General features: G+C 42.9%; 1 protein-coding gene across 18 annotated transcripts in view; it reads right to left on the reverse strand.

Annotated features, from left to right (window-relative positions):
- The window catches only part of GPHN (gephyrin), a 535,888-nt gene that overhangs the window by 405,013 nt on the left and 111,225 nt on the right, over nucleotides 1-19,650 (reverse strand). For 17 of the 18 annotated variants that reach the window (XM_075927415.1, XM_075927413.1, XM_075927409.1 and 14 more), the window contains one exon: nucleotides 4,423-4,501. The exons of the other annotated variant lie outside the window; for it this stretch is intronic. In XM_075927415.1, coding sequence (XP_075783530.1) covers nucleotides 4,423-4,501 — 79 coding nt within the window. The remainder of the gene's footprint in view (nucleotides 1-4,422; nucleotides 4,502-19,650) is intronic. 18 annotated transcript variants of the gene reach the window in all.

The following is a 19,650-nucleotide window of genomic DNA, read 5'->3' on the forward strand; positions in this document are numbered from 1 at the left end:
GAAGGTGATACATAAGTTGTTTATCCCTGACTGTTAGTCTCAACATATAAACATTGGGGTGACTTGCCTTAAATCTTTATCTGGCCTCAGGGGAGTGGAAAGTCCCACCAATCACGGATCTGGTCCACTGTAATAGGCATGCATGAGCTAGTGTAACTGTAGACATTGATCTGAAGTGCTAGGGCAGGGGTTGCCAAGCCGAGGCTCGCGAGATGCCCCCCAAAAGTGCAGCTTGCAAAGCCTCCCCTGCACCTCCCCTCTCCCAAACAGCCCCTGGCTCCCCTGTGCTGCTCCCAAGATGCACGCTGCACTGATGCTACCTCCAGGGACAATTGGGGGGGGCGGGAGGGGAAGAGTTCTGCAGCTGCACACCAGGTCCCGGAAGTACGCGGGCCGCTGCTCCCCCTCCCCCCCAAATAGCCGGCGTGGTACCTAAAACGATAGTCGCACACTGCAGATTTTGCTCCCCTGCTGCCTTCCTGCGTGCGGGGGAGGAGGTGTGGATACGGGACCACGCTGGCTCCAGCTGCTCCGGAGGCGCACACTGCCACGGGGAGCAGCGGAGCAAGGCGCACGCTGCCTGAGCGTTTGGGGCTGGCATGGTCCGGGACTCCCCCTCCTCACATGTGGGAAAGCAGTGGGGGAATACAGTCCACAGAGTGCCGGCTCCAGCTGCTCAATCAGCACATGCTGCCGTGGGGAGTGGAGGAGCAAGGTGCGTGCCGCCCGAGCAGCTGGAGCCGGTACGCTGGGGACCTCATCCCCCTGCTGCCCTCCCACGAGGAGGAGGGAAGGGGGAGTCCTGGATCGCGCCAGCTCCAACCACTCAAGCAGCGTGCGCCTTGCTCCTCCACTCCCCATGGCAGCACGCACTGCCTGAGCAGTTGGACTTGGTGCGGTCCAGGACTCCCCCTTTGACCCATGCAGGAAAGCAGCAGGGGAGAGTAAAGGCCCCAGCATGCTGGCTCCAGCTGCTCGGTCAGCACATGCTGCCATGGGAAGCGGAAGGGAAAGGGGCACACCTCCTGAACATTTGTTGCTGGTGTGGTCCGGGACTCTCCCTCCCCCCCATGCAGGAAGGCATCAGGGGCATGATGGACCAGCATTTCAGGTACTGTGCCGCTGTTTGGGGGACAGGGGAGCAGCCCGTGCACTTCCCGGGCCTTGGTACACAGCTGCAGGATCCCCAGGTACTGGTCCCTGTCCCCTCACTCCCACCCAGACCCGCACAAGTACCCCACCCTGGCACCCATTGGCACCCTGTCCCCTGCCCCAGCACCCTGTCCCCTGAACCCACCAGCACAGCTGGGGCCACATTAGTGAGGCTTGGGGGTTTTTTTAAGGGTTTTTTTTTTTTTTTGCATCTACCTTGTGTGGCCCCGACTGACTTTTCTGTGGGTCAGTGACCCCGACTCAAAACAGGTTCCCTGCCCCTCATAAATAAACACAATGCTGAAACATTTTGTGTTTGACATAATATTTTATTTAAAAATGAAGCCTGGCCAGTCGGAGCCAAGCCCCCATCTGGCTGCAGCATCATAACACTCCCGCACCCACCCCCCGACTCCAAACCTGAGCCGAGTTGAACTCCCTGTCCTGCCCCTCTCACATCCCCAAACTCCTGAACCCCCACATCCCAAGTCTTCTGCCACAACACTACTGCACCATCCACACACTGCAAATCTGCGTCCTGAGCCCATCATATTCCCAGCCTCCCTGCCCTGAGCCCCTCATACACCCCAGCCCAAACTCCTGCACTCACACAGCCACAATCCTGCGGCTTGTTCTGCACCCCAACCCTCCCCGACCCCAAGACTCTCCAGCCTGGAGCCCCCTCCCTGAGCCAGCATCCACTTCTCTACTTCCTCCTGCACCCAAATTCCCTCCCAGACCTTGCACATCTCACCCCTTCCCAGTGCTTTCTTCATGATAGTATGCCCTGGAATGGGGCATTTTCCCCTGGCGTGGCTTTTTTTTTTTTTTTTTTTTGCGCGCTCTACAACTCTCCCCCCCCCCCCCCTTCCAGTATGTGGCTCTTTGCACGCAATCCACCGCTATTTTGGCTCTTTGTCTCTAATGGGTTGGCCACCCCTGTGCTAGGGCCATGCTTCGTTGACATGCTGGCAGTGTTTCTTTACCAATGAAGTGAAACTATATTCTCTTTGAACAGTTTGACTGAGGTCTGCAGGGCTGGCTATCTGTGCAGAGTCAATATAGCACCCAAGAATAATGCATGTGCAGCCAACAATTGGCAACACCATTCAGTACAATTATACAAAATAATTTCAGCCAATTGCTCTTCAGAATATAATTCAACTTTACTCATCTCCCATAAAAATGCTGAGATAATCACCTTTAATGACATTGTTGGCCCAATTATTGTCCGCTGCACTTTTCTGGTGGCAAGAGGAGACAGAAAAGCTGTCTCTTACAGCCGGGTGGGTTTCCTCTGGCAAAGGATTAAACCTAATAATGTGGCATTGTAGTGTCAACTCACTGCCCAATCCCTCCCACAATTACACATTTTATAAGAACTGTTCTTAAACAGTTAACTCATTATTAAATCCCTGACTCATAAGAATGTCCATCAGAAAAGTCACAGAAAGAGCACAACACATTCATATCATCACCAGAGTAGAGATATCAATTTGTACAGTTTGTTTTACAATAGACCTATTATAATCATTCTTAAAAAAGGTATTGGTTTTGAGGCGAAATTAATGTCTCTTACTTGCCTCACCTTTAATCAATCTCAGCAGCCACTTACTAGTATTTATGCTAAAAAAAAATAATCCATTTTAGTCTTGTTTTCCTAGTTTAAATTATTAATGAATTATAAGGTTTCTTATACAAATTATGGGGTGGGGGAAAGGAGTAGGAGGATTTAATTACTCTGAGGCTGTGAAAAATACTAATACGCCACAACAAACACTATTCATCTCTGTAGGGAAACTTTATGACAGGACTACAGTCGTCGAGGACTCCTGAGTGACTGTTGCAAATGTGATTTCAAGAGCTGTATACAGTGTACATCTCACTACAACAGATAGAATTCTCAGTAATAAAAAAGCAAAGTAAAGTTCAGCTGAAAATTAGGCCCCTTGAAGTTGTCTCAAATTGGACACACAAAACTGTGACGCCTAAAATCTCTAGAGATTTTTGAAAATTTAGCCTGTTCATTCAATAACTTCTTAGGCAATTAATATACTTCTCCCCTCCTCTTTATATTTCTATCGTATAAATCATACAGTAAATACATTATAAGCTACTTCCCTCAATCTAAAACTTCAAGATCTTGATGTGGCTTTTTTTGCTCTAGCAATGCAACAGATTTATTGATGTGCTTGCATGTACCATTAAAAATCTTCCATGTTTGAAATAAGGTTTCAAATATGGCATCTTCTCTGCTGCTTCTCAGCCAATATTAAAAAATTTGACCTGTTTATGTTGATGGGACCAATCATGTTTAACGTCCATTATAAAAAGGTACAAATGATTCTACTAGAAAGACAGATTATTACATTTTCTTACAGCAGGTGATGTACTTGGATGTCTATCTACAACTCTGGGAAAAGCATTTTTTACATTACTTGGGGAGGGAGCCTGGACAAGCCATGTTTGGATATGATGTTATATGTGGCACCATTTTCTACTGAGAGAACTTGTAAGGGGGAAATATGATTTGTATTGTCCTATAATGTCTTATATTGGACTAGCACTGAGTGGGAGAATGTGTGCATTGGGCTGGTCATTAAACAAGTAAGATTAGAAAGGACAGCTACATAATTTTGTGCTTTTTCAGCTTCTTCCCTTAGACTTTCAATGACAACTTCTGAGTTATGGGATGAAAAAGGGACTATAAAAGACCTATTCCTCTAGTATGTAGCTGCCAAAAATTTGTTTGGCATAAATAAAAAGTACTGAAAGAAACAGGAGTTTTTAAAGAATCATCTGGAAGAAAATTAAATCAGAGATAAAGAAAATAAAAACCTTCGAGGTAAAGAAAAATCACAGTAAATTCACAATCAGGAGAATAAAATCTAGTTATATAATGTATTGTGTCTATAAAAAAAAAGAAGACAACATGGAATACAATGTGTTTTCCTTTACAACAATCACACTGCTCAGAATTGTGGTTCATTAATGCTCACTGTTATGCTGACAAAGTGTTCCATTTATTGTCTGTGCTTCTTGGGAGTTAAATCAATGATGCCATTCCTTTTCCTCTGTCCCCTCAAAAAAAGACACAATGCAATTCCAGTCACATCTGTCTCTATTATAGACTCAGCGCATGGTATACTGACTGCTACCAAAGCAAAATATGCTTCATTATATCTAAGTCTGTCCCTAATTACAACTAGACTCACAGAGGGTCTAGCCACATAGTTTTTCTATGCTCAGCTGTAAGAGTCAGATACTCACAAAGACGGGTCTTGAACCAGATCTTTAAGGTTTATCCCACTACGATCTTCAGCAAGGTTCCTGAAGCAACTGTCGCTCACTAAAAACAGAAACACAGGAAATGAAACTTTCAGAATCATGTATAGAATTTGTTTGCCAAGTAATAATATTTGTTTGGTTTACATTTTTATTTAAACAAACTCAGAGCATTACATGGATATGAATGGGTAATAGCTAACCATTACCCAAGAGCAGCCTCCCACAAGTGGCCCGCTGTGGGCAGAGGGCTGGCTCCAGCCCTGTGAGGCTGCTGGCTCCTAGCCCACATGGACTGGGAGCTGGCAGCCTTGCATGGTGGGGCATGGGGGGGCATAAGCGGGAAGGGGGGCTGCCAGCTCCCAGCCCACACAGGCTGGGAATCAGCAGCCTCTCACAGGGTGGAAGGGAGCCAGCAGCACCCCCCCCCCCACCACACACTTGCAAGGCTTGCGAGCCTGTGTGTGGGCTGGAAGCTGGCAGCCCTTCCCCTGACCCTTCCCGTTGCCACTTCCAGCCATATGCAACACTGCCAACTCGAAGCCCAGCGTGGATCGGAAGCAGCTGGAGCAGCCCCTGCCCAATGTGCTAGAATGCCCCCCTTCCCATTTAGCCAGTTAACTAATTAAATGAGATTTTACATCTCTAGAGCTCATTTATTAAATTTCTTTTCAGTGAGGTTTCTCCCAATTTAGATATGCTGACTAACGTATGTAGGTAAAAAAACTTGTCATGAGGACCAGTGTTCCCTGTAAACTGAGTTGTTATGCAACAATCCAGGAGAAATTCAAATGCTGCCCAGCTGATTAGCAAAGTGCCCGTAGCTTCCCACAATTGATATTGTTATGTAGGAGGCCACGGGCGAGTAGATTGTATAATATGTCGAGCCCTGACAATCATATTGGCCTCTCAGGGTTACTGGTAGCTAATGCAAGTTACAGCAATCCTCGTTGCAGACAGACAGCCTAAGATGCTTGTGTCTAGACCAGTGTTTCTTAAACTGTGTTCCATGGCACACTGGTGTACCGCGAAGCAGTCGGAGGTGTGCTGCAGAGCACAACAGAATTCAAAATGTCCACCCTTAAAGGGGTGGGCGCCTTTATTTTTTTTTTTTTGCTCAATTATTTCCCTACACACACACACACACACACACACACACGCCCTCCCCTCCCCCGACCAAAAATCCTTGGTGTTCCTCATTAAAAAAAAACATTGTTTGGTGTTCCTCGGTCTAAAAAAGTTTAAGAAACACTGGTGTAGACTCAAGATCTCAGAGCTGAACAGGACATTTATGAGAATGCATTCTTCAAGAGGATATTTACTATCTTAATTCAAAATGTAATGTTTTATTGAAAGATGCTGGTTTTTGTTACACATGCATGTAGAGTTTTGATATTAAGTATTCTACAATGCATATCTCATGGATAAAGCTATGTTTTAGCGCAGTGGTCCCCAACCTTTAGAGCCTCCCGGGCGCTCAGGGGCGGGGCCACTCATGCGCCGGGTGCCCGGGGGCGGGGCCGCGCGTCCTGGGGCACACCAGGGGCGGGATGCCCTTGCACCCGGCGCCGGCATGTGCCCCAGGGCCGGGGCTGGAGCCGCCAGAGTGCCTTGTGTTGTGGGCCTGGGGCTGGCGCCGCTGCCCGAGCCGCGCACCTGGGGCCGGCACCGGCGCCGCGCGCCTGCATGTGCCCCGGGGCTGGGGCTGCCCGAGCGCCGTGCACCAGGCGCCGGTGCGTGTCGTGCACCTGGGGCCGGCACCTCCAGTGTGCCATGCGCCGGGCCGGCCCAGGCTGTCAACGGGTGCACACAAATGCCCTGGCGGGCGCCATGGCACCCGCGGGCACCACGTTGGGGACCACTGTTTTAGCGAAAGTCATGGAAAGGTCATGGCTGTAAAAAAAATTCACAGGCCATGACATTCCATAACATGTCCATGACCTATGCTATATAACCTGATTAAATTGTGGGTGCTCTCAGGTAGATGTGGCATGGGAGTGTTGCAGAGGATCCTCCTGTAAGCAAGTGGCCTAAGACCACTGCTGCTGCTTGGGAGGGGACAGGGGCGCAAGGGCCCGAGACTGTCCCAACAGTTGCCTGTGCAGCTCGCTCAGGGCTGCCTGAGTGGCTCCAATGGCCCCTGGATCAGAAATGGAATCCATGACCTCAGGTGACAGACTTGCAGTCTTATTTATGGGGAACCACAGGATTATTAAGATGTATCTCGTAAAATCACAAATACAGTAATTAGCAAGGCTTTTGACCTGAACACAACAGGCAAGAACACAAGTGGAGTGCTTGCTCTACCATTAACCAATCAAAAGGTACTGTAAGACATAAAAACAAAATATTGTACTGTTCATATTGATTAGGAAAGGATTAAAGAAAAACTCCACATTCATCAACCAAAGGTTTGTAATCTGAAACAACATTACACAACAAGGCACCTAGAGTATAAAGATAAATTCAGAGACAACAACAGAAAGATTACTATTGACAGAAAACTCAAATGACAAAAATAACATTGGTTCCGGAAAAGATTCTGGAAACATCTTTCTTAACAGTGCTTTGGATTGCAGAGTAAAAATCCAATACTACTGGAGAAGAGCTAATTCTTCCAGATACTGTAGTTGTAGAAATGTGCAAAATGACAGTAATCAAAGATACAGTGGCAAAACCTAAGGCCGTACAGCTTTATAACAATGCAATTAGGAGGAGAATTGAAGAGCTTTCAAAATTGTGTAAAATGCCAACTAACAGAGAGTTTGCAATTCAGCTTCATAAGAAAATTGATGTTGGTATTGCAACACAATTATTAGTTTTTGTACATTAGGCTTGATTGGAAGATTTTCTTTTTTTGGCAAGAATTACCAGAACGGACAACAGGTCAGAAAAATATTCAAATTATTGGCTAGTTAATGAAAGCTGAATTACTGAATTGGGACAAGTATGTTGTTGTTTCCATGGATGGAGGCGCCACTATGGCAGGTGATAAGAGTGTAGTTGTTGCAAGACTATGAGCCATAAACCCCTGGGTAATTGTAACAACTGCATGTTGCATCACTGGACTATTGCATCAAAGATGATGAAACCCAAATTACATGAGGTGCTAAACGCAGCTGTGACAGTTGAGAATTCTGTAAACTCCTAGCCTTTGTATTCATGCCTCTTTGCAGAGTTATGTTTAGAAATGGGTGTAGGATATGACAAATCATTGTTTCATACAGAAGTGTGATGGTTATCTCGCAGAACCATGTTGGGAAAAGTTTTTGAACTGCATGAAGAACTGGAAGGTTTTCTTTCTGTGCATGATCCCAAGATTACTGCAAACTTTTCTGGCACAGTATGGATCATGACGCACTCTTCAGACATTTTTAACTTTTTCAATGCACTAAACCTGTCCACATAAAGGGGAAATACAAGCATACTTCAGGTGAATGACAGAACTGCAGCTTTTGAGTAAAACTAGAGATTTGGAAAACTAGAGATTTGGAATCTCAGGTATGTTTCCAAAACTGATAGAAAAGCAGAACGGGGGCTGTTCAAACTATTCTGTGACTGCACACTGAAAATTAAGCTTCAGAAACAGATATCTTGCCAGTTTTGGCCAACTGTTGCTTCATAATATCCAATTTTAGTTACAGAAGCAATGAAAGTGTTATTACCTAGCAACAGTTATTCCTAGAAAGTGTTATTCCTAGCAACGTGTATGTGAGAGAAGCATCGTTCTCCGCTTTGACAGCTATAAAGACAAAGTTCTGGTCCTGACTGGAAGTGGAGAATGATTTACAAGTTTTCTTGTCAATCATCAAAAACAAGAATAGACCAATTTTGCAGTAAGGTGTAGTCACACCCATCTCAGTGATTATCTATGTTTATATAAAATACACCTATACTTTTGTCAATAAGTTTCTCAGATGGGGTCCCTGATAAATATTACATTTGAAAAAGGGATACGTCAACAACAAAACTTGGCTTCAGTAGAGTTTCCTTGCTGTAAACAATATTTTATTATTAAATTTCTTTAAAATTATCGCTTTTTTGTTTTTTAAATAAATATCATCAATAAATAAATATTCTTTTTTTAGAAAATTTCTTGAACTTCTTTGGCCAAGGTGTCCCTCCATGGTGTTCTTTTGTGAACATCCATAGCAGAATTTGATTTTTCTCCTTAGAACAGGGTTCTCAAACTTCAATACATTGTGACCGCCCTTCAGACAAAAATGACTATATGATCTCAGAGGGGAACCAAAGCCTGAGTCTGCCTGAACACAGCCACCCTGGGCAAAGGAGCCAAAGCCAAAACCCAAACTTGCAGGTGGTTCTGGCTTCAGCAAGTTTATTTCTATTACTGGCAATATCCCCAATACAATGGGATTGACCCCCCACTTTAGAGTCTTAACCCATAGTTTGAGAACCGCTTCCTTAGAATGATCATTTGTATTATAGTATTGCCTGGAAAACCCAAGTAGTTTCAGGGTCAATTGTTCTGGGCATTGTTCATATGTATAATGAGGAAGTCACTGACCCAAAACGTTTACAATATAAAGTCCTGATACAGTAAATGTTTGCACATATATATGTATACACATATAAGCAGGCTTTCTCTAACTTACAGATGCATCCTTTTGTCACAAAAAGTAACTGCTTTTGGAACTCAGATCTTAGGTCTAAACAGAGATAGCAGTAGGTTTGTTTTCCAAACTACAAAATGCCTCCAAGAAAGGCTACTCATCAGCAGTAGCATTCCTTGTTTTAGAAGTATGTCTTTACAACAGAACACCCTGTGACAAGATATTACAGGTAGCTGAGGACTACTTCACTAGCTGTAGAGGACCAGTATACACCATTATAGCAGCTAGAGCAGTGGTCTCCAACCTTTTTACACCCAAGATCACTTTTTAAATGAGACCAAGCCAAGATCTACCACCCCGCCCCTTCCTTGAAGCCCCGCCCTCTCTCTGCTCCTCTTCTCCATCACTTGCTATCCCCAATCCTTATACTGCTACTTTAAAAAAAAATTCCCACCATTCCTCGCAGCTACTCACCTGTGCTGTTGCTCGGTGAGTAGCTGCTCCTCAAATGAGGAAATCTAATATAAATGTACTGTGCAGGTGCGCCGTTCAGAGAGGGCTCAAGAGCTACTCTTAGAGCCTCCGAGATCTACCGGTAGATCGCGACCTACTGGTTGGTGACCATGGAGCTAGAGAGTCATAGAAACAACACTGCAATTCACAAAGCATGAGTGAGGCACCTAGGCTCCCCAATACTATGAAGAAATAGTAACTCATCTGTCCTGTAACACAGTTCAGCATGGCTATACTCTCTAATGTACATAGACTGCCTCCAAAGCCCCTCCTTCTAGTCTAGTGGGTGCTCCACTGTAAGTGTTTGGTGCCCTGTATTTATAATTGGAGATTTATAGGAGCAGTAACCCATATGGCAACATGTGCGTGGAGTCATCTAACAATGCTGCAAACTGTAACCAACACATTTCAACCACCCATCCATTACTTTTCTACCACATAGACTACATCAGACTCCAAAGCAGAGGGGAAGAGGGAGGATTGTGGAGCAACCACAGAGACAACCATCTCAAAGAATGTCAGTTACTGTACAGGTGAGTAACCACATCTTTTTTGAGGCATGTCCCTGGAGGGGCTCCACTGTAGGTTACTAGAGGGTAGTAACTTACTAGATTGAAAGGAGGGGATTTGGAGGCATTCTATGTATAGCAGAGAGTATAGCCATGCAGAACTGTGTATCCTGACTGGCATATTTGTCTGTGACATAATATTTAGTAAATTAAAGCTTATATGACTTCTTCAGATGTCTGGAATTGGGATATTGTTTAAGAATGCTATAGAGGTAACCATTGTCCTAGCAAAGTGCATTCATAGTCTGCCCAGTACAATAATATAATTTTTCAAGTAGCAGAGGCTGATGCATGATGAGATCTATTTTCTATGGAACATTCTGCTAGAGAGATAAAAACTCTGGGAGATTTTCTAAAAGGTTTTGTCCTTTGTAAGTAAAATACCAATGTCCTGTGTACGTTGAGGGTATGGAGTATCACTGGCACCTGAATGAGATTTTGTTAGAAGACAGGTAAGTACAATGGATGGTTAAGATGGAAGGAAGATATGACATTCAGGAGGAATTTCGGTTGTGGTCTTAGGATGACTTTGTATTTTAGGAAAATAGCATAAGTGGGATCCCACCATAAGGGTAACAACTTTACTGACTCATGATGGCAATGAGGAAGGCAACCTTCATTGATAAATGTAATAATGAGCAAGTGGCCATGGGTTTTGAAGGGCTCCCTTGTGAGGGTACTGAGGACAAGTATGAGATCCCATATGGTTTTGGTTGTTTTATTGGAGGGAAAACATTATTCAAAAGAAATCATTTTGTTGATGGGTGCACAAATACCGTATAGCCATCTATCTTATTATCTTCACTTGTGATTGTGGCTAGGTGTACTTTGATATCAGACCATTTGTTGTTTTTTAAGACTAACTCAGGTACCCCCTGAAGTTTTTGATAGAGATGTTAGCGGTCGGTTGGTCGGTCAGTCGGTCGTGACAGAGAGCATTTAGTCCAGAATCTTATGAAGGTGATGCAGAATGCAGAGAGAGATTCCACCCAGATAAGAAGTTCTGCTATTCTGGGGAGTAAGACCATCTTGTGCTGGGCTTATATTAAGGATTACTTGTTTTACTATTTCAGAGAAGGTAGATCAACTAGCCCTTCAGCAACCAAGCCATGAGGTGTAGGGTCAGAATTTCTGGATGGAAGATTTGCCATACATCCTGGGGAAGAAGATGAGTGTGAGGGACCTGTAGGGAAGATACTGTAGCTAGCTGACTCATGTAAGGATAACATGTCCATCTTGGCCAATTTGGCCCAATTAATATTACTTGTGCTTTGTCCCACATGATTTTTTGAAGCACCCGCTGATTAATGGGATGTAAAGAAAGGTATACATGAGGGAATAGCCCCAATTGATGAGACAGGCATCTCCCTTGCAGCTCACTCCAAGTCCGGCTGTGGAGCAATATGTGGAACATTTTTAATTATGCTGAGTCGCAAATAAGTCTATTTCCATAAAGCCCCAAGCCTGGAATATGTCTTGGATGACATGTAGGTATAACTCCAATTTATGTTTCTAGTGAAAATGTCTGATACCATATTTTGACATCCTAGCATGTAGGTGGCTGAAATTTCTATTTGATGCTTTATACACCATTGCTATAGGTTGATGGCTTCTACACCCAGGTGATATGATCATGTGCCTCTCTAGTAGTTTATGTAGAACATACACGCTATGTTGTCCAGATCTTGACTGACTGACTGACTAGATAAGGAGAGGAAATGCTTGCAAGAATGTCTGACAGCACAGAGCTCGAACACATTGATGTGAGCTCATGTCTTTTGAAGCAGCTTTCTGCTTTGGATGGCGTGGTTGTTGAAACATGCCTTCCAGCCCTCCAGAGATGCATCTGTAGTGATCAACACACCTGTTAAGGCATTCTAGAATCATGTTGGCTTTTTTTGCAACAGCGTCACACTGTTGACTCATATTTAGCTTGTGGTCCACTATAACCCCTAGATCCCTTTCTGCCGTACTCCTTCCTAGACAGCCGCTTCTCATTCTGTATGTGTGAAACTGATTGTTCCTTCCTAAGTGGAGCACTTTGCATTTGTCCTTATTTCTTCCCGGGCTGGGAAATGTATACCCCTAGCATCTTAAGAGTTGCTCAGGAATCTTTTAAAGTATGCAGAGAGGCATTGGTATCCTCTGCAAATAAATTCTGGCCTTCAAAGGATAAATCTTCTACTGTTGATTGTACCTCATTAGGTGAAGCTGGGATGACTAGTGCATAACCAGACAGTTCCTAAAAACTAAGTAGCAGTGTCTGCCAACTTGAGGCATGCCTGTAGAGCTGTCTTTTATGAGTGATCCCTCTGCTGTGTTGGCTTTGTATGTATCTTTGCTATCTTCTGGTTACTTAATCAATAATAAGCCTCATTTTCTCAAATAAGTTGTGTGTGTACTTTGCCAACCGAGCAGAATAGTTTGCGATGTGGAACTGAAGGGAGGCCAGGGAGTAAGCTTTCCTGCCTAAGATGTCTAATCTCTTCCAATCCTTGTCAAAGGGTGTTGTTTTGAACTGGGTCTGCTTGCTTAGAAGAAAGTGGGATGGATGCAAGGGTTTTCCAGATTACCTTTGCAGGGTCCACTATGGCCTTATTTATTGGCAAGGCTGTCTTTGAAAAAGGGGATGCCTGAAGGATATCATTTAATTTAAATTATGTTTCAGGTAACTCTGCAAGAAAGATGTCTAGTGACTCTGCCATCCTTTTGAAGAAGTCTTGGAATGATCTGAAATAGTCTCCTGTAGTAGGAGGTGGGGGGCTTGATAGTCCCATCCAGTGACGATGACAGATGTGTAAGAGGCATGGTATCCTCCTCCTGTTGATCCTCCAAGCCCTCTGTGTCCTCTTGGCACGTGTCTGAATGGGGATGGAAGAGGAGTTCTTGCCTCTGAGGAGCCATTGCCTGTGAAGGAGCAGATTGTTGAGCTCTACAGAGGGCCTCTGGGTCCCAACCTGGCCAAGTAGTAGGTAGGGGAATGGTAAGGATCCATAGAAATGGTTGCCAGACCTGACCTTCCATCTGAGGCTGTGGAGTAGGTTTGGGAGATGAATGACAGGGTGAGAAAGAGATCTCATCATCATCATCACTTGAAAAAGGTGGGGCAGACCTAGCTGGCATCATTAGTCTGCTAAGCCCCTGATACATGGGACTACTGTCGGTACCAAAAAGCAGATTGCCTGGTACCGAGGATATGGCCAAGTGCGAATAGGAAGTAAGCAGCCACAATACAGTCAAACTTGGTGCCACTGTCAGGCTGGTGACCATCTGTGCCGATGGTGCTGGCAACATGGTAGTCTGAAGAAGGTTCCTTCAGTCCTGGTGGTGCAGGCACCTACAATGCCGCTAGTTCCTTTGGTACCAGAATGTCCGTTTTCCTCTTGGATTTTGAGCATGGCATAACTGCTTACACACCTTAGCCCCTTGGGACTTGTCTATACCGGATGTGCCTGGAGCTTGTCGGTCCAATAAAAATGGTGATGTCATTACTGAGGCAGACTTTGCTGCTGGCAAGCACTTTTTTTTTTATTAAGGGAAATCTTTCCCTGTCAATGATTTTTTTTTAAGGTTTGTCTTAAATGAAGGGTCCTGAGGACAGGGACCTTGATCCAAGCTTGCTGTAGGTGATTTTTGAGGCAGCAGAGTCAAAGACTCTGGCTCAGAAGCCAATCTTAGTGATTTCCCCCAAGAAGCAGTTTTAATTTAAGGTCCAATGCCTTAAGAGACCTCACTAAAACATTTTACAATTGGGGCATTTTTGTGGGACTGAGCTTCTCCAAGGCACCTACTGTACTGGGAATGGCCACTTGAAACTAGAATGAACAGCCTGCAAGTGAGGCATCTTTTGAAACTGGGGGAACCCAGAATGGTAGAGACCCTGTGAGGGGAAGATACTGGAGAAAGGAGGGAAACTGAAAAAGAATTAAACAGATTAATGAAATCAGTTGAAAATTGTGAGGAAATCCAGGATAGAAAGAGCAATAAGGAAAGAGGGGTTATCTTATCTGGAAAATATGTAACAAGGAGAGAGCTGCTACATTCCGACCTTAGCATAGGGTGGTAGAAAAGTAACAGAGGGATGGATGACTACATGTGTTGGTTACCGCTCGCAGAATCGTGACACAGCATCATGCGCATGTCACCACCAAGAGTAGTGCTGCTGTAAATCTCCAATTACAAAGTGCAGGGTGCTGAAACACCTACAGTTGAGCACCCACAGGGATACTCCTTGAAGAATGGGGAGAGGTAGGCACCTAAGAACACTATCAACAAAATGAACCAGTAGGGTGTGACTAACTAGTCAATGTTTAGTAAACTAGCACTGGGAAAAGGGTGGGAACCAAATCATCTCTTGGAAACATGTGCATAATAAGTTCAAGCTACAGTGGACAACTAGCTTCTCTAGTAATCTGTGAACCAGGGAGAGATAGGTGTTCAGCCACCTAAGTTACATAAGGGAACCAAAACAAAACAGATAGGGAATACAAAACTGGGAAAGATTAAGAGCTGCCGTTCTCTTATTACTTTTAGCCTAACAGACAGGATACTCACCACTCCCATTTCAATCCCCACATCCTGGCTGAATATCCTATCCAACAGGCTAAAGATTATAAGAGGGGGTGGGGAGGGCCGAGATGCCTACCATGAGGCAGTAGTGCACATTCTCAGATAGGAAATTGGCACTTTGGTGGCTAGGGGCTGCAGTGCACATATTCATGGGGAGTGGGAGAACAACAAACACACACATACCATACTGAAGCAACAAGTGATGCCTACCAGATTAAGCAGACACTGAGTAGGGGTTTAGAGGATAATTGTGGTGCTTAAAATGGGACATAAGTGCTGAAGTACTTTTGTGGATCCCACCCTGACAGACTTAATCAGAGAAATGTTGGTCTGATAGGGATCTTGAGGTGTCATTGAGTTCAGCCTTTCGCACTGAGGCAATGACAAATATATTTATACCACCCTGACAGATTTGTCCAAACCGTTCTTAAAATCTTGAAAAGAACTAATGTGCATGATCTGCATGCAATTTTCAAATGCTCAAAATGGTTAAAGAACATGTTCTATTGATTTAATTTTGCTGTAAAAATCTGGCTCACATTTTTTCAAATGGGAAAAAGCAAGTTATTTTAATCTCACTCTCCTAAAAATTGATATGTGAAAACAGGGAATTATAATGCAAACTTTTGCATCCGTAGGATACCAAACACCTGTTATAAAATAATTACTATATTTTGAGTCAATATAACTAATAGGCATGGTCTGTGATATCGTATGGAAAATATTTTATACCATTATGCAGCCACTTCAGAAAAAGAGTTTGGAAATAGGTGGTGTGATATCTACAGTAATTAGACATGTTATAAAAGTTGCTTAGGTGTGCTCACAGTCAGGAGACATAGTATTATCTTGACTTCTTCCAAGGATTTACATATTCTGACATGAAAGCTGTACAAAATAGGAACAATTAAGATGAGTCCAACTTAGCAAAACAAATTAAAAGCATTAACCCTTAACTGACATGGATATTAGATCACATGTATATGACTCGATCCCTTTTTTTCAATCGTGGTTTGGGTAAAAATGAAATCTTTGTGATCAGTAAAAACAAAGAAAATAATTGCAGTGGAGTTCAAACAATATCTAAGCATTATGCATTCCAAATAACTCTGACAAGACAGAACTAAAAATCTCATTTATGAGATTATATTTTGCTTCTGCAACGAATAATTGCTTACGTATTTTTGTTATTAGAATGCAGTAGAATTAAAAATATTCACTATAGAAATTCTTACCAAATTTACTTGAATGTCATATGCAGCAAAAACTCTGTGATAGGGAAAGTTTATAGCTCATTATACCCAAAATAGGCTCAAGCAACAAAAATAAATGTTCATAAATGTTAATGTTTATAATTCAAATATATAATATGGTGCTATTAATATGATAATACTGTGCTATTAAGTCAAAATATTACATTGACTCTACTCAGATATTCATTTAATCTTGACTATCAGAACAAATACAGCGAGCAGCAGTAATTCACGGAAACTGAAAGCCTTGTGGGCAATCTTCTTGGTGAGTTCTCACTTGTCAACAGCTGGCAATATGCCAGTAGACATGGTTTTCTTCCAGAATTAGCATTTTCAGGGCCATACTGATCTCAGAAGCATTGCTTCCTATGTCAAATTGAGCATAGATTAGTCTGCATACCATTGTCTGTCCTCATTTTTCATTTCATCTTTGAAAAGTTTATCACAAGAGAAAAACAGAACCTGTAGTCTGTGCAAGAAAGTGGAAGAAAGACCAGCATGATCTTGGATTTTGCTAGAATTTTGTGAATAACTGATCCACAGGGCAATCACTAAAGAGATGAAGTATTGACAATGCCTCGTTTTTCTCAGGAATGTACTGCTTAATATTTATAAAAGAAAAATACTCATTGTACTCTGCAGAACTATAGTTTTAACATCAGAAAACAGCACTATGATCATTCTAGGCTGACTTCCTACATAACAAAGAAAACAAAATTTGATCTAGTAATTTTTGTAACAGAGGGGATTTTTCATCCCAACAACATAAGTGAAAAATAAATCAACACACCTATCTTACCCAAATGGTTTCTCTTATGTGAAAGTCTGATGGACCTGCACAAGGCAAGAGAGAGAAATCACTGTTCTGCCTCAGTAAATTACCTGAGGAACAAATCAGCTCCCACCAAATGTACAGGGAAGAATGAGGGGCACTTGTCATTTAACATCAAACCAATGACTTTCATTTGCTTAGTCCTGTTTGTTTTCATTGATCATTCAAGTACATGATAGTGAGGAGAGGTTTGTTTTAATTTTAAATGAACTCTGTGCTGAAAATAGCACTGAGGGTCAAAAATCTGCTTCGCAGCAATGGAAATTGTAATTTTGGGTTTTTTTTAAGATTACTGCATTTGCCTTAAAAAAAAAACCCAAAGCCCATAATCTAGAAAGAAATATATTGCACTACCACTGATCCTTACTCAAATCAAGAGCCACAAGAAGAGCTCAGAACCTAACAGCTCTTTAAAAGCCCAAAATTGTACATAATTTTCTTCAATTCAAAATCTACCTCTCCCATAAATATTACTGGGTATCATCTATTTTGGAAGAGGTATGGTGTGAGTGGAGTTTGGGGACTAATTAGTGAGGTTAGGAGTAATCTTAAAGCTTGTTTAGGTGTTACAGTTTAAATTTACTACCAATAAAACACATGAATGGTTTATAGCAGAACTTAACCCATCTCAAACCTCAGTTCAGCTGAGTATTTATGGCCTGATTTTCAAAGGTCCTAAGTAACCTAATGCCACTCAAGTCAATGACAACTGAAGATGTTCAGCATCTTCTTTTTCCTTGGTAATGGAGAGAAGAAAGGAGTAGTAGATTATAGCTTCTGAATAGAAGACTCCCCTATTGAAACGGAAATTTCAGATGTACATGAAATACTACAGATTGGACCTACAGTAATTCTTCCCCTCTGTGTTCATTAGGCCTCAAATGGAGTAATGTGTCCAATTCTGGGCACCGCATTTAAGGAAAGATGTAGAGGAACTGGAGAAGGTCCAGAGAAGAGCAACAAAAATTATGAAAAGGTCTAGAAAGCACGCCCTATAAGGAAAGAGTTGGGTTTCTTTAGTTGGGAAAAAGAGAAGACTGAGAGGGGACATAATTGCAGCTTGGAAGTACCTAAAAGGTTGTTACAAGAAGGAGGGAGAAAAATTATTCTCCTTAACCTCTGATAATAGCACAAAAAGCAATGGGCTTAAAACACTGCAAGAGAGGTTTATGTTGGACATTAGGGACAACTTCCTAATTGTCAGGTTGGTTAAGTACTGGAATAAATTGCTTAGGGAGGTTGTAGAATCTCCATCATTGGAGATATTTAAGAGCAGGTTAGACAGACATCTGTCAGGGATTATCTAGATAGTGCTTAGTCCTGCTGTGAGGAAGTTGATGACCTCTCGAGGTCCTTTCTAGTTCTAGTGTTCTATGATTCTATTTCAATGGATGCTTAGAGTTTTTATAATTTCACAAGTGGACTGTAACCAATACATCAAGCATATCAAGTAAAAGAAAGAAAACATCCTTAAAGATACGATACTTGAATGTTTTTCCCATGACAACCATATTATCAGAGGACCTTCGACAAATCAATGATGCACATAAAACTACTGTGATTAATAACAAGCTGAAACAACTGAATATGGATATCACATGCCTCTAAGAAACATAGCTATCATCAAGTGGATTTCTCAGGGAAAGAGACTAAACATTTTTCTGGCACAGGAACAGCGCTGAAGAAATGTGAGAACACAGAATGAGATCTGCCATCAAGAACTTATTTCTAGGGATGACTGAGCCACCTATTAATGGATCAGAGATAATTTTGGCACTATTCTTGTTCGTATCTTATTGCCAAGTCAAACTTCTGAGTGTGTATGTCCTAACACTCTCTTGTCTTTTGACATCAAACACCAGCTCTATGACTAGCTGAAAACCTCTATCAGCTGGATTCTGAAATATGCATATGGTTTCCTTCTAGCGGACTTCAATGCAAGGGTGGGAGTTGATGAGGAAATATGAACCAACTATCTTGGTCAACATTTGACTGGTAAGATGAATGTAAATAGTCAGAGATCACCAGAATTTTGTTCCTATTATGACCTCTGCATAACAAACTCATTCTTCCAGACAACGTCACAATGCAAAGTGTTTTGGAAACATCACAGGCAGGGATGTTAAATTTAGTTTAATCAAATAATGGATGGATTTTCCATCGACTAGTCAATAAGCAGGGGAGCCACAGTATGTTTAGCTCCCACCCCAGGAGCTACTCTTGCTGTAGCTCTCCCTAGTAAATGTAGTAAGAGCTGACTGGCTCTTAATACATTTAAATAGCAGAGGTGCAACATCCGCGACTTGATGCAAGCTGGGAATCAGGTGATTCCTGGCTTGCCCCAATTTCCCTACTTCCCCCCTGCCTCCCATGGAGATGGTGCCTGGGGGAGCCCAGCTTTTAAGCCAGCTCCCCCCCAGCACAGCAGCACTGGCTCCCGCTCCCTGCCCTTGCTGCACTGATAAAGTCAACAAAGGGTGGGGGGAAGCGACTAGTTGACTATCCAATAAGCTTTTGCTTATTGGATAGTTGACTAGTTGCTTACATCCCTAATCCCAGATCTGGCCACTGGCACCAACTAGACAGTATAATCATAAGGTGTACCAAGCTGAACACATCCTCAAGACCTGCATCTATGAAAGCGTTGATTGCAACACTAATCACTCTCTGGTACACAGCAAAGTCAGACTTCCAGAAAATACACAAATCTGAAATAAAAGGATGTGCTTGCATTAATATTAGTGCCATTAGCAATGAAGGAAAGGCAAAGCAGTGAAGGAACATAATACAACAAATCTTTGACTCCAAAGATTGTGCCACAAGTGCAGACCCAAGTGGGAGCAACTGAAGAACACGAGTTATGATATAGCTGGCTATCTTTGGGAAGAAGGAAAACAAGCCTA

The sequence above is a fragment of the Pelodiscus sinensis genome, chromosome 4 (genome assembly GCF_049634645.1).
Source record: "Pelodiscus sinensis isolate JC-2024 chromosome 4, ASM4963464v1, whole genome shotgun sequence".
NCBI classification, from domain to species: Eukaryota; Metazoa; Chordata; order Testudines; family Trionychidae; genus Pelodiscus; species Pelodiscus sinensis.